A 14,267-nucleotide genomic window follows, 5' to 3' on the forward strand; every position below is an offset into this window, starting at 1 on the left:
GAAAGGAACGCCCTAGATCAGGGAGGCAGCCCCCTGCTCAGCACCGCGCAGCCTGTGAGCCCCGCTCACTGCCCCCACCCCCTCTGCCAGCCCCCTGGCACAGGCAGCCCCCCTTCCCAGCCATCTGGCTGACATGACAAAACCAGCTCTTTTACACACCACTTGCAGCGCAACACTCTTCAAAACTGAGGAAAACCACCATTTTCATCATTTTACAGCTAAAAAAAACAAGCTACCTGTTAGGGAAACAACTTGCCTAAACTCATGATGCAGGCAAGCAGTTTGCTCACATGATAATTACTATTATTAGCAATAATTAATAAGATAGTCAGGCCTTTTACCTTAGAGGAATTTCATTCAGGGATCATACAATAATTATCTCATAAACAAGAAACAGCAAGTTATCACACAAATAGCTGTGGCTGTACCATACTGGCTTCTCCATACTGCGTTTTAGAAATATAGGGAAAAACATATGTTCTGTTTACCCTCCAGAGGGTTTGCTGAATGATGGCACTGAGCATGGTCAAACACCAAACTCTGTGAGTTCCTGGGCATCGTGTGGAACCTGCTGTCGAGAGGAAAGAGCTGCCAGCTGCAGGCAGGGAGGGATGGAGCTGCTGGGGACGCAGCGTCAATGCCCCCAGCCCCAGGGTACCTGCCCCCAGCTCCACGCACAGGACAAGGCAGTTTCACCTCTCGAGGTCCTGGAATAACTCGGGGGCCCGCAGAGCACCAGCCCACCCTGTGCAGCTGCCATTAGGCAGAGATTACAAGTTAAAAAGCCCTCAGGTGCTTTAGCCGGCAGAGTCGAAGGCCTCGCCAGCCAGATGAGGCAACAGCATCCTGCCACCAGTAGGCAGGACCTGCTGCTTAGCTGTCCTTTGAACGGCTGAGTATAGCCAAGCCCCGGTTACTATTTGCTTTCATAACATTGAAACAGAAAAGTCAAGAGTTTCTGACAAAACTTGATACAACTTGCCGATGGCTCATTATAATAATAATGAGCAGTTATAATGAGGAGCCTAGCGTGGAGCTGACGGGCACGGGGTTTCACAAACACGGCACTGCTTTCCTACTCCTGCTGGAGACCCACCTTGGCTCGGCTGTGCTGCCAGAGCAGGCTTCAGCAGTGGGGAGGAGGCGGCTGCTTCCCCCCGAGCAGGAGAGCAGCAGGACACGCCGGGGGACCATGGGATGCGACAGGAGCCACCCAGCCTGCACGCAGCACTGGCTTTCATAGGGAAGCCCTCTTCTCCCCTGGGTGCTCTTCAGAGACATGTTTTACTGTAGAAAACGAAGTGTATGCACTCACAGGCACAACAAATGCTTGTTGCAAATAACTTTCAGATTTCAGGGCTGACACCCACACATTTGAGGGGCAGCAAGCGCCAGGGTAAGGGGGTTCCACCACCTCGGGTGGGAGGCAGAGACTTTGCAAATGCTTCAGCAAAGAGTGTGAAGTTTCAGGTAGATAATCTACCAGTTAATTAAATGCAAGCTAGAAATTACTCTGTCCCAAGGAACGATCACAACTGGTGCTTGCAACCAACACAACAAACTTCCAAAAGAAAGCAGGCTTTTGGAACTTCTAAAAAATATATTAAATCAGGAATCAGCTCTAGGTTTTTAACATCAGTTTTCACATTTAACCAGTTTGTGAGTCTCTGGTATTTAAACATGCCTAGCAATTACTTCCTGCACAATTCTCCTCCAAACGACCAGGAACAGGAGAGCTGTTGCTTTAGCAAAGCACTCAACTCAGAGATTTGGCTGGCAAAAAGGAAAAATGACCCAGAGCTAACACAGGCTGTCCACAACTGTCTGCTCCAGCCTCCACGACACTTCGCTGAGTGGTGAAAACACACCAGCCAGGAAGCCAAGATGGGATAAAACTTTTTCCAAAGCTGTTTCAAAAGCTGCTCCAGGCCCTCACGGAACAAAATGCGAATCAGACAGGGTTTTACAGTCTTGAGGAGGTGCTCCCAAAGAGCACCGAGAGTGTCCTGCCCCCTCCTCACCATCACGGAAGGCATCTCCAAAGCCCCCCTGCCGCCACAGGCAGTGGCTATCTGGGAGATGAGCTTATCGAGTGGCAGCCTTCTGTGGTAGATATCCAGTCTCACACGGGATGATGCAACCGCGTTGGGGGCTCACCCCCCCTCGCCTTTGTAAGACAAGAGATAGCAATGTCTCACTGTCACAGCATGGTTATTAGACCTAATTACTGTTTGCAGCACGCTTTGAAGTTGAAAAGTGCCAAGCATTATTATAATATTTTAAGTACTTTGATGATTAAAAACATGCAACCGTTGGGTAATAATCATGATTTACTAGTACTGTAGTGTAAGCAAGTTCATGTGAGAAGCCTGCATTGTCTCAGTGCCTGACGCTACTTAAAAACAAACAGCTCCCCTCTGACATAATGGGAATGCTGCAGCCCCGGCATCGCCTCCCAGATAACACCCAGCGCGGCCCCTAGACTGCTGGCGCGCGGAAAAACACCCCAGCCCACCTCCTCGTCACCGCGACCTCTGTGGGGATACATGCGCCCCTTCTCCTCACTTCATGCGGGAAAGTTTCAGCGTTAGAGGGAACAAAGTGTGGGATGACTAATAACGTTCTCCTTATTTCTAATGTTACAGCTGTGTGGAACAAGAGGATTAGGATTGTATTTTTGTCAGAAAATGTAATTAAAACCTCCCCATACAGAGTGCAATCAAAGAGTTCAGCTGTAACTATCACTGCTAAAGGTAAGAAATTTGTTAAAGCAGAGCTAATTAAGAGCCCGCGCTATCGCCACGGACTACTACCCAGGTACCTGCTGTTCCTGCTGGCTGGGGACATGCTGGCTGGGTCTGACCGCACACCAGCACAGACCCAGGCTCTGCTGCCGCTTCTCCCATGGGGCATGGCCCCCCAGAGCCCCCTGGAGTGCAGGCTGTGGCAGGAGCCGGCAGGAAGGTTGGGGCTGGCTGGAGCCCCCAGCACAGCCATCAGGTGATCCCACTGGGGATGCGGCACCACGAGCTGCTGGCTTGTCCCACAGCACCAACACATACACATGGCATCCTTCTTTAACAGCTCCTTCTAGAGGAGAAAAGCATATCGCATTGCTGCTCTCACTGGGATTTCTTCCCCTCACTATTTATGTGACAAGTCGTCAGTTAGTTCTAAGGCTGATGGGGCTCGGTGAAAACCTCTGCACTCTGGAAGCTTCGGTCCACGACTCGTGCAGCTCTCTGAGCATGGCAGCCCCTGGCTCTTCATGCCTGACTGACCGAAGGACTGTGCAGATCTGTTTTAGTTAGCAATGTTAAACATGGACCTAATTGCTTGTTAACTGCTTCAGACGCCATCTCTGTAGTGACTGATGTGACACCAGCATCATCACCCGTCTCATCTTAGCACCTTAAGCGACAGTCTCTCAAAGCCTTCAGACTAAAGGGACATGTAAACATACATGCCAGATTAATACGCCACAACATTTGTTGAAGCATTTCCCAGCTACCGCAACAGGGAAGGTAAATTCCCACGTGTTGCCCCAAAGTTCTGTACAAGAGAAACCAGGCACAGGGCAGCTTGGGCTGAGCAGATGTACCTGCATGCCCGCTGCCCACCTGCAGCCACTGTCACTGTTCAATGAAAACTTTACCAGGACAAACCTGGTCATTTTGTTTTGCAAAAGGCCCTGGCTCAGGTCTGGGGGTGCTGTGATTCAGAGCGGGTCTGCAGTGGCCATCCTCAAGTTCCCACACTCCCGCACACGGAGAGCACCCAAACGCACTTTTACACCCTGGTGCCAACCCAGGACTGTGGTGGGTTCATCGCCCAGCCCCTCTAGGGGTCCCAGGGCTGTGGTAGGTCCATCACCCAGCCCCTCCAGGGGTGGCAGGTCCCCGGGTGATCTCCCGTACAGCCTCCAGACACCATCTGACAGCACAGGGCACCACGATGGGAACCACCCTCCCTCCACAGCCTGTAACTAAGCTCTGGCATGGGTGCTGCAGCTTCTTGGCCGCCCAAGGAGCGACCTGCTCTCTGAAGAGTGCCTGTGCGCTCACCAAGTACACATGTTAATGACTGGGAAACTGGGATCAGAGCAACTCAAAAGCTGAAGGACGAGTGAAACCTCCAGGATTCCATCTGTTCTCCACAACATCCAGACTGGAGACAAATACCGTTTCTGAAAAGTGGAAGCTACACTTGCCAGATGATTCCAGGAGCTTAAATTTCAGGAGAGATACCAAGTTTTACAAACACGGAATAAATCATTGAAAGATATTAAGTAACAGCAACCCACCTCTGCTACCTTCTCTACCCAGCCATCTCACAATAAAACAGATGCAGAATTTCACCCAGGAGATGTTTTCTTTCATTTGGTAGAGGAGCTTCACCTACCCAGAAATTGAAGATGTGCCAAAAGAAAACAGAAAGGTTCCGATACTTTTTCTTTATTTGTTACCATTTCTCCCTTATTGACATGTACGCTTGGGCCCGCAGTTCTCCATGACTCCCTCGGGCTGACGTCTGCCTATCTGCACGGAGAGCTCCTTTACAGGGCGCTTCTGTCACTCCACACACTGGAGAACAGGGGGAACCCGAGGCTGCTTTGGCCCCTGAAAAACTGTTAATTAAATTTTTCTCCTCTGTCTCCTACAAGGGACAAAGGCACCAAGGGAGGCGAGCAGAACCTCTTCCTGATAGGTGCTGCGTCCGAGCCGCGTCCCCATGGTGGTGCAGGGTCTTGGGCACAGGACGAGGCTGCGAGGGGACGCCTGCCACTGAGCTTGGAGAACCTTCCATCCCCCCCCCCGCCCCGGCCCCTCCTCACAACGCTCAACTGCTCAGGCTTTGTGAAGGAGGGGTGAATTTCTAGGACTTTCAGGGTTTTTAAGATAGAGGAGAAAAAAAAAAAAAATCTATGCCAAATTCCTGTGAATAGAAGATGCTGCATGTTGGCAGAAGCCACTTTTCACAGACTCCAGCCATTTGAAATCGGAAACATTAAAAAGTGGCTACTGTGGATGTGCTGTATTCTTCTTTTCAAAGCAATCTGGCACACAATTTTGCTCCCCTGTTTCAGGACCCAATCCTGCATTCCTTTCACGCTCAGACTCCCATTGACTTTAAGGAATGCAGGATTGGATCCTAAATGTGTGCTTTACTCACACAATAGCTCCTCATGGTTACGATCTATTGAGAAAGGCACACTTTAAAAACCATTTGGAATTGCAGGCTCATCCACCAGGCCAGAATGCCTGTAAAGATCCTCCATTATTTCAGGAAAAATGCTGGGTGTGTGAATTACACACACACACACATTTTCTGGTTTCAAGCTGCAGGCACAGCTTAGCTCGAGATGTATCACAATATTTTGAGCGCTGGCCTGATCGCTCATAAAGAAACCACGTGCAATTTTAGTTTCTGAAAAAAATCAAAACTCCGGGGGGAAAAAAAAAGCAAGCCACCAAAGCAAACATATAAGCGGCTGAATCTTTAGGACAGTTTTTCAGAGAACTTTTGTAAAAGCCTCTAAAAGACCTGCACCAGCTAAGACAAAACAGAGCCTTGCACTGCTATTTTTGAGGATGCTGTATATTGAGTTACGAGGCTATTACGATGCAAATCTCAAATGTACAAGCTTTTTACTTGGCCATAAACACAAAACAGTATACATTGTCCTTTCAGAAGAAAAGGTTTGCTGCTAAAATAGCAGAAGCCCTACGTAAATAACCAACATTCTTTCTGCCTGAGGTCACTGACTTGGCCTATTCAATTCCGGGCTAGTCTGGGATTTGACAATCTAAGCAGGGGAGAGGCCCTTTCCTTTTTTTCAAAAGAATGCTGGGATTTTATTTGAAATTTAAACTCTTGCAAACAAAAGGTGGCATCGTATGCTAGAGGCCTATGAAGGTGGAGTACAGGATGTGTATTGTTTTCTCCCTTTACATAGATTCTTTCAGGAAAGAGTATTCAAGATTCTGTGAACAAATTCTAATCAAATATTATCATCAGGTAGGCAGACATAGCAAGATATGAACCAACACTTTTAAGAGACCAGGAGATTTACTTTTTAAAAATATCGATGCAGGGAAAGCATAAAAAATTGTTTAAAAATATAATTTATTGTTTTAAATAAATTATTTTTAAAATCTTAATTGAAAATTCCTCCATAGCTTAGGTTCCTATACTAGTTCATGTTTGTACACCAAAAAAGAGCTTTCCAGTGCAAATTAGCTGTGGCTACAAAGTCAGTATTCATTCTCATCCTCTGTCTCAAGTTGAGCTGTCCTGGAGAGGCAGATGGCAGTTCACTGTTCTTCCTCCCCATTACCCTTGCCCAGCTCGTACTGGGACTCTCACAAAAGTACACTCTTGTGTAATACAATTATCATTTCCACTTCTGGGCTGTTCTCCAGGCTCTGCTCTCCAGCACGGAGCATCGTGCCAGCTCCTGCCACATGGATGTGCTAGTACCAACCACCTCCTCCCACCACTCTCAGCTCGGTTTGCAGCTGGGGTAACTCATGGCAGCATCACTGAAGCCATCACCATTTATACGAGCTGTAGACCTGCCCCAAGGTACTATCTTTGCCAGAAAAAAAAAAAAAAAAAAGTCTGTCTTTGCTATGCACTCACTAACGTGTGGTAAAATCCAGATGAAAACAAGGCAGTTTATCATTTTGACATGTTTGCAGCCCAGGGTAAACTCTAGACTCTCCTCTGCAGTTTACTTTAACCTGCCATGATGTCAAAATGAAAAACTTCATTATCTTCCCTAGGATTTTGCCTCGTGTCAGCTATCGATTGCACTGAAGAAAACACCTTTCTATCCATAAAACACACCTTGGCTGCCAAAAACCCTTGCATTTCTGCACTGAGAAAGGTAACGTGTCTTGCTCTGACCACTCTGCGTCATTCACTGCCACTGGCTGGAGAGGATGTGGAGGGTGCATTCCTGCCCCAACGTAGCTGCATGACATAAACTGCCAGTCTCCAGCAGGATTATGTGGATAGCTAGCTAATATCCTTTGTTACCTTGCTGGAAAACCCCACCTTCCTTGGCAGGGTGTCCATAATCTCTGTGCCGTGTTTACTCTAGTGTGGAATTCTCTCTTCCTTTCTCTGTCCTCCTACTCTTCGGTCAGGTTATTTAACCAAAAGGTTACTTAATGCTGCAGGGACAAGAAGATCTCTGACCTCTGGTACTCAGGCAAAGCGTTCCTGTGCAGACTGTATTATAAACTTAGCAGATACTTTCAAGCTTACATATAATTTGCAAAAGTTAAAATTGGCAGATGTTTCCTTTCTCTCCCACTTATGTATTTATTCTATCCCATACCGCCCATCAATTTCAGGGTTAAGGCATAAATTATTTCCATGGAGCTCCAACAGAAGAACTTATGTTGAAAAGGAGTTTGTAAAAACATGAGCCAAGCATATATTTAAAAACAGAAATACAACAGCTTGCATTGATCTAATAGCTATTCTGGGCCTATATATTAACATGTATCTTAAAATATATTTCTTAATAAGCCGGCAAGTGGACACACTAACAGAGAAAGGTAAAATAAAGCTCCAAATGTACTTCAATTAAGATATTTTTTTTTCAGGGCTGTCTGGGTTTACAAATGCAAAAAAAAAAAGTGAAGACAGAGGGCAAAGCAACACAGACCACTGGGTAAAAACCATGCGAGGCCTCCCCACCACTCAGCAAGCCGTGAGGGAAGGGGGTAGAGCTCTTCCCCCAGGGTAGCTTCCACTGTGGGACGCTTTCATGGTTCCACCACAAACCTTGATAACCCGGCTTGTTATCAGCAAAGAATTCCACTTTTCCAGCTCTAAGCCAGGACTTAAAAGAATACTTGTCTTATCACGCTATCTCAGGGTCCCAGTGCCAGCCTATTGTATGACAAAATAAATCCATCACCAAACTGCAGCCTATTCCAGTCCAAGTCTTCCCGACCCTGCAGGACACAACCCTCCTGAGCAGCCTTGCTGGCTGCTACCCATGCAACGTGGTGGGTGGTTTTCACTCAAGCTCCAGTAAGAACCACCACAATGGCAGCAACAAGGATCCATCTAGCACGGTATCCTGTCTCCAGCTCTGGCCAAGAGTGGAAGCTCAATGGGAAAGAGCATGAGAAACAGGGCTTGCAGAGGCTGATGTGTTCCCAAGAATAACCTCTCAGCTTCCAGCAGCCAGCACTTAAGGCCTTCCTGCACTGCAGGTTGCATCATAACTATTATGTTTAATAGCCTCGCTGGACCAATCCTTCTTTAATTTGTATAATTCCTCTATGAGATCATTTATACTTTTGGCCTCCATGCTGTCCCTATGGCAGTGAGTTCCACAATTTCATTATGCGCTGCAAGAAGTGTTCCCTTTCGTTTAAACCTCTGCTGATCTCAAGCTTCTGTTGCATCCTAAAGAATAAAGCAGCCTGTACAGTCATCACCACCAGACTAGAGAAGAGCTTTTGTATGTCAAAGCCTGCAACTTTGGTCTTCAACTGCACCTGGAAATGAACAGGATGCAGATGACAGGCACAACTGGTATTTTTATCTAGCAGCTTTTTGAGACTCTGCTCAGGTCCTCTTTGTACTACACATAAGTGGACGCATGTAAGTGGAACTGATAGTCCCTGACTCAAAAAGTTCATACCTTGTATATGAGCTCCCTGCAGGAGACGTGACCAAGCCACTGAGTTCTGCGCTGCCTGAAGTTAATGAACAGCCAACTGCTATAATAACACACGGGAGATAATTTCTACAGGAATACATCCTCAAGAAGAAACCACTGCATTCCAGTAAGACTAAGGGAAGAAAAGAAAAGGAAAAAAAGAAGAAGAAAAAAAAGATGTTTGGTCCCTACTGCCACCTGGACATTCAGAGCAAGCTAAGAACCCACCAGAGACTCCACCTGACAAATGTAACTAGAGGAAAGCTAGGTGAACTTGTTGAACTGAGGGCACTGCAGACCCCTCACCATTGCTACCAGGTTCTTTCTTGCAAGTCATTATTCTCTTCTTCATTCATGTTCAGCCTCAACTCAAAATCACGGCTTAGCCTGGCTCTGAAGCAGATGATCAGAAATCCGATCAAGAGCTGGAACGGCAAGTCAGATTGCTGAATGTCATCTCTGCATGGAGCGCACTGCAGAATCACCTTCTCTCCTAATACTTTATACATGAAAGTATGCTGAATAAATGGAGTGGACACAGCCCAATCCTGTGGCAACATGCAAGAGAGCCTCAAGGGAGATGAGCAATTTCCCTAAACTATCTTCTGCGTTGTCTCAGAAAAACAAGAATGGATCTGCACAGGAACAGTTTACTTTCTTCCTCCCAGTAGCATTGTATGCGTCAGCACCTGAGAGTGAGCAGCATCAAAGGGCGCTTCTGCTGAAGCCAAACACACCAGCAATGTCTGGTCTGAGTCACATCCAGAGAGGGTTCAGCAGCCAACACCAATGGCACCCACGTGCTTGTGAAATCAAGCTCACAGTGCTCAGTTCTCATTCCCTTTAGATAAATCTTTGCAATAAAGTGAGACTGTTGAGATCCGCAGTGCCTAGACATGACATCTTGAGTGACAGCTATAACTTTTTTCTTCCTGTGATAATGGAAGAATGCACTGGGGAATGGTCCTTGGGACCAGAAGTGCTAAGAAAGCTTAGAAATTTAGTACACGCTGGAAAAAAATCTGAATATTCTCAGGATAGCAAAGTATTAAAACATTCTGCCAGTTTTGAAGCACATTCTTTGGGTTTAGATTACTTAGCAGTAAGTTTGAAAGAACTGCGCAGAGAGACAACTCTTGCTCACACTAGTGGACAATTATATGATGTTAATAATGTTACTTCAGATTTATTCTGTGTAACTTTGAACAATACCTTGCTAGGACCTTAGATATCTGTTTTATACAGTATTCCAGTACACTCTGCTGTAAATAAAATAAAGCTGAAAATTATAGTTGTACTGAATTACTGAAATGAACTGGGGCTTGCTCAGCCAATTCAAAATGCAGTCAGAAATGAGCCCTCCAAAATGGCCCGTCCTTGCTGTTCCGAGGTGGACTGGCCACAGCTTCCTGCATCAGGTCACACTTGAGCTCAAACCATAAGCAGCTTCCAAGACAGAAAGCCGAATAGGTAGGACTCCTGATAGTACACTCCTTTTGGCACTCAGGTACAATAAGGATATTGTTCCTTTAATGCTTAGCTTTCCTTTTAAGAAGTATGTGAGATTTCAGCCAATTCTCCCCAACGATTAGTTCAGGATGAATGTACTTAACTCAGGATTCAGCTGGAAAGAGCCCAAGTAGATGCAATCAATTTTCCACTAAATCCACTTCCTTCCTCTCTTCCCTACCCAGCATGAGACATCAGCTCGCCACTACAGCCAGTGATGACTAAGACAATGAAAACCTCTGCCTTCAGCCACACTCACAGTGAACTTGGTTATGCCTTCTTTTGATTTTCCCTGGTTTTCTATTTTTGCATATCCTCATTCTGTTCACTAGCCCAACACTTGGGCTAGGTGGAAAAGCAGCTATAGAGTAAATACGAAAAAGTAGCTCTACAGCAAACCACAAACAGCAAATGCATTGGCTGCTCTAAACCCCAAAGTTAACCATTCAAAACTGCACAGAATCAGCACAGAACTTCACTGATAAAGGACGACTTTCCCCTCTGCACATATTTAACAGGAACCTCCCTGAGATTTCAGTGTGCAGGTACAGTATGTCTGCATCTGCCAGCATCCGTGCTGTGCCATCTCTGTGCATAACACCAAAATATCTTCAACATCATCATCTAGACACCATAGTACTTTGGAGATATTATCCGCTGGCCACTTTAATTCAACCAGCCTCATGCAGCACAGCCTGAAAAAGAACAGTTGTAACAACAGGGATGATTTGCTACTAGAATTTAACCAGGGTAATAAAAAATTACATCTGTTCAAAAACAAGGCTTAGAAAACATGATCTCTGGCTCTCACCGACCTGCCTTCTTAAAAGTTTAAGCAGATGATTTCCACCCTCATTTCCCCGAATGTACACATTCTCCTTTGTTAAATAACTTGTGGAAACAGCAAAACCTGGTGGCTACGTATTCTTTAGGCTTTCTTCCTCTAGACCAGCAGTCTCCAAACTTTTTTGATCGTGCTCCCCTAACAGTAAAAAATGTTTGAGTATGCACCCCCAATACAGGTATATTTATTTACTTATAAATTACATACATCTACTACTGAAATGTTTTCTTTTCGCACCCTAACGGATCACCTTGAGCACTCTGTGGGGTGTGTACACCCCACTTTAGAGACTGCTGCTCTAAAGACCACTGGACTGTTAATACCGATTCAGCAAATTGTTTCCATAGGTCGGAATTTACACTGCTGCGGTTCCTAAGGTCAGTAATCCACTGACTCACTCAAATAAGTTATTTGCATTATTTCCAGGAAAAATTTTGCAGGGAACGTAGTTGGAAGAGTGACAGTGCAGAGTACCCGGGCAGCTAGTGGAGTTAAGCGACTGAAGTTCTACAACTATATACAATTTAACGTTAGGACATACCACACTTGCGTTTTAAAATACGTTGATAGACAACCATGGAGACACAGCAGTCATTAATGAAAAATGATTGCTAAATCCATTCCTGCGTTTAAATAAGCATTAAACCAGATGCCCTTCACTCTGCACAGGTACAATTAAAAGAGCTGGCAGGCATTAGGGGCACTGGGAGTCCCCTATACCAGAAGCCAGCAGCCACTGCTGATCTTACTTCTTACAGGAGATACTTTGAAAGTTTCTCTCCTCCACTTCGCCTATTTCTTGCTTACCTCATCACTCACTTTTATTACTACTCTTCCAAGCACAGTACAAGTTCACAGGGGCGTGGCAAATACAGAGTCAAGGCTTGATAGCTTTAGGCAAGAAAAATCAGCTTGGGGGCTGGGGAAGAGGAGGCGGCACAGCGAGCGGGAGCAGCGCGGGAGGCAGGACCCCAGCCCAGGGAAGGAGCCCTGTCCCACGCCAAGGCAGGGGATGGCAGTGCTGGGGATGGACCAGCCCAGTCAGAGAATGGTCTGGGTTGGAAGGGACCTTAAAGATCACCCAGTTCCATCCCCCTGCCCTGGGCAGGAACACCTCCCACTAGACCAGGCTGCTCAAAGCCCCGTCCAACCTGGCCTTGAACACCTCCAGGGATGGGGCAGCCACAGCTTCTCTGGGCAACCTGAGTCACGGTAGGAGAAGCAGCAACAGCAGAAGGGGAGGTGAGGATGAGGTTAGATGGGGCCCTGAACAGGAAAGGGAAGGAATACAGGGGGGTTTGCATCTATAAAGGGAGGTTGTGAAGATGGAAAGACACTGGATGGCGCACAAAGCAGCGAGGGAACCCCCCGCCATGCACCCGACGCCTTGGTCCACCTGCACCCCATGGGCAGAGGAAAGGGAGGGTATCTGTGGGACTGGAAACCTGGTTTTGCGAGCCTGCCCTGGCACCGCAAGGCAGCGAGCACTCACAGGGGACTTCAGGAATGACTTCGCAAGGGCCCAGTAACATCACAAACAACCAAGTTTGCCATGGGCCTTGAATGCCACCTCAGAGGCCACGGCTGTCCACAGCCTCCCATACCAAAGCCCTCCTCCCAAACCACACCAGGCAGCAGCAGTGCTTGCAAAACTGCTCGGCAGAAGATGCTTCGAGAGCGTAAGCAACACTGACGGCCTCCAGTGGGCTTCCACAGTGCTCTCCTCATGTCACACACAAACTAACACTCCAATGCAAACCTGAGCTACATCTTCACCCGTCACTCAGCTCTGTGGGACATGGCACAGAGAGCAGAATGGCCTTTGCCGTTTCAGCTTGCAGGGAGGTTTATCATCCAGAAGCAGCAACGCTGTGGGTGAAATTCTGAAGCATCCGAGCCCCCACTACCCCAAAACAATGTTAGGAGGTTATTCTGGCCCAGGACCACAGGGGACAGACCTGTCCCTTAAGTACTAAACAACCGTGAGAATAGGAGTGAGCAGATCAAGTGTCCAGCAAAGGCCCCACGCCGTTCCACAAGGAACCCCTCCTCACTCCTTCTATGTCCTGAGCCCCCTGGGATGTTTGGGGCAGGCAGGAACACAGCACTAGACCCAAAGTTATTAAACTCTCACTCTCTCCACAACTTTAAGAAAATAATTCTCATTAATTTATTTGAATGTTGAGCCAGAAACAGGTGTCATGAGAGGGTGGATCATCAAGAGAAGGCAACTGTTTAAGGGACAGCACAGAGCATCTCCATATGGGGTACCAGCCCCTTCCTCTGCAGCCCAGCACTGAGCCCACAGCCCATCGCATCCTCTGCTGCTGCCAGAGCGTGCTACCTGTGCCCCACCAGGCACCGGTCCCATCAGCTGCCAAAGGGAGTCAATAATCCTATAAACGGAGGAGTACTGAGTACAGACTGGACATTGGCCATCAGGGAGGCCACAGTGGGGGTTTGCTTCAGGTTTGTTTTTGTAAAGTATTTACTGTACCTAATTCAAGACTGTGGGATCGAGTTCGCAAGCATGAAGATTTCCTATTTTTATTTGTGTCGGTTCAATGAAGGGCACCCGCATATAGGCTTCATGCTGTAAAATACTAAGAGTTTCTCAGTAAAACCCTAAAATAATTCCTTACTATTTCTGGCATAGTGTTCATAATCAAAGCTATATTGCAAAATTACCTGCTTTTTATACAAGTACAGGGAACAGGCTCACCTAGGGCAAACCACACCATTAGTGTCAGAGCTGGCTCCTGCTACTCAGCTAAGAGCTTGTGCCGCTCTCCACAAAGTCAAGAATACTTTGACACTAACTGCAAATGGATTTGGCCATGAGTGATGATAAATCTAAAAAGTCCCAGTAGAAGTTCTGGTCAAACGCAGGATTTTCAGGAAATGAGATATTTATTGGAAGGGGAAAAAAAATTATTTCTGGCTAAGATCAAATTTACTGCCTTTCTTCCTGTGCTGTGTTTTGAGGGAGTGAAGAGTGGTTGGGAACAAAAGCTCTTCCCTACCTGAGTTAAAACGAAGCTAAAGTTTCCTGAGAAGTCCAAGGATAGGAGGAAACATCCACTGCTGGCAAGTAACTCTGGAAAGTGACCTGTAGAAGTCAATTTACCAGAAAGAAGCTGGTCATTCTATAACAGCAAGTTTATAAGCAAGCAAAACATTCAGCCCATGTCGAATACCAGGGGTCACCAAAGCACTTTCCTTGGTGCC

At 46.8% G+C, this 14,267-nt stretch overlaps 1 protein-coding gene across 4 annotated transcripts in view; it reads right to left on the reverse strand.

Moving 5' to 3' along the window:
• WTIP (WT1 interacting protein) overlaps nt 1-14,267 on the reverse strand; it is an 84,284-nt gene that overhangs the window by 27,380 nt on the left and 42,637 nt on the right. Inside the window, exon 3 of one of the 4 annotated variants that reach the window (XM_054199165.1) lies at nt 150-14,148. The exons of the other annotated variants lie outside the window; for them this stretch is intronic. Within the exon in view, the coding sequence (XP_054055140.1) occupies nt 13,934-14,148 (215 nt within the window). The 3' untranslated portion in view covers nt 150-13,933. Of the gene's footprint in view, nt 1-149; nt 14,149-14,267 lie in introns of those variants that run through there. 4 annotated transcript variants of the gene reach the window in all.

This window comes from Rissa tridactyla, chromosome 4, assembly GCF_028500815.1.
Source record: "Rissa tridactyla isolate bRisTri1 chromosome 4, bRisTri1.patW.cur.20221130, whole genome shotgun sequence".
Classification (NCBI taxonomy): domain Eukaryota; kingdom Metazoa; phylum Chordata; class Aves; order Charadriiformes; family Laridae; genus Rissa; species Rissa tridactyla.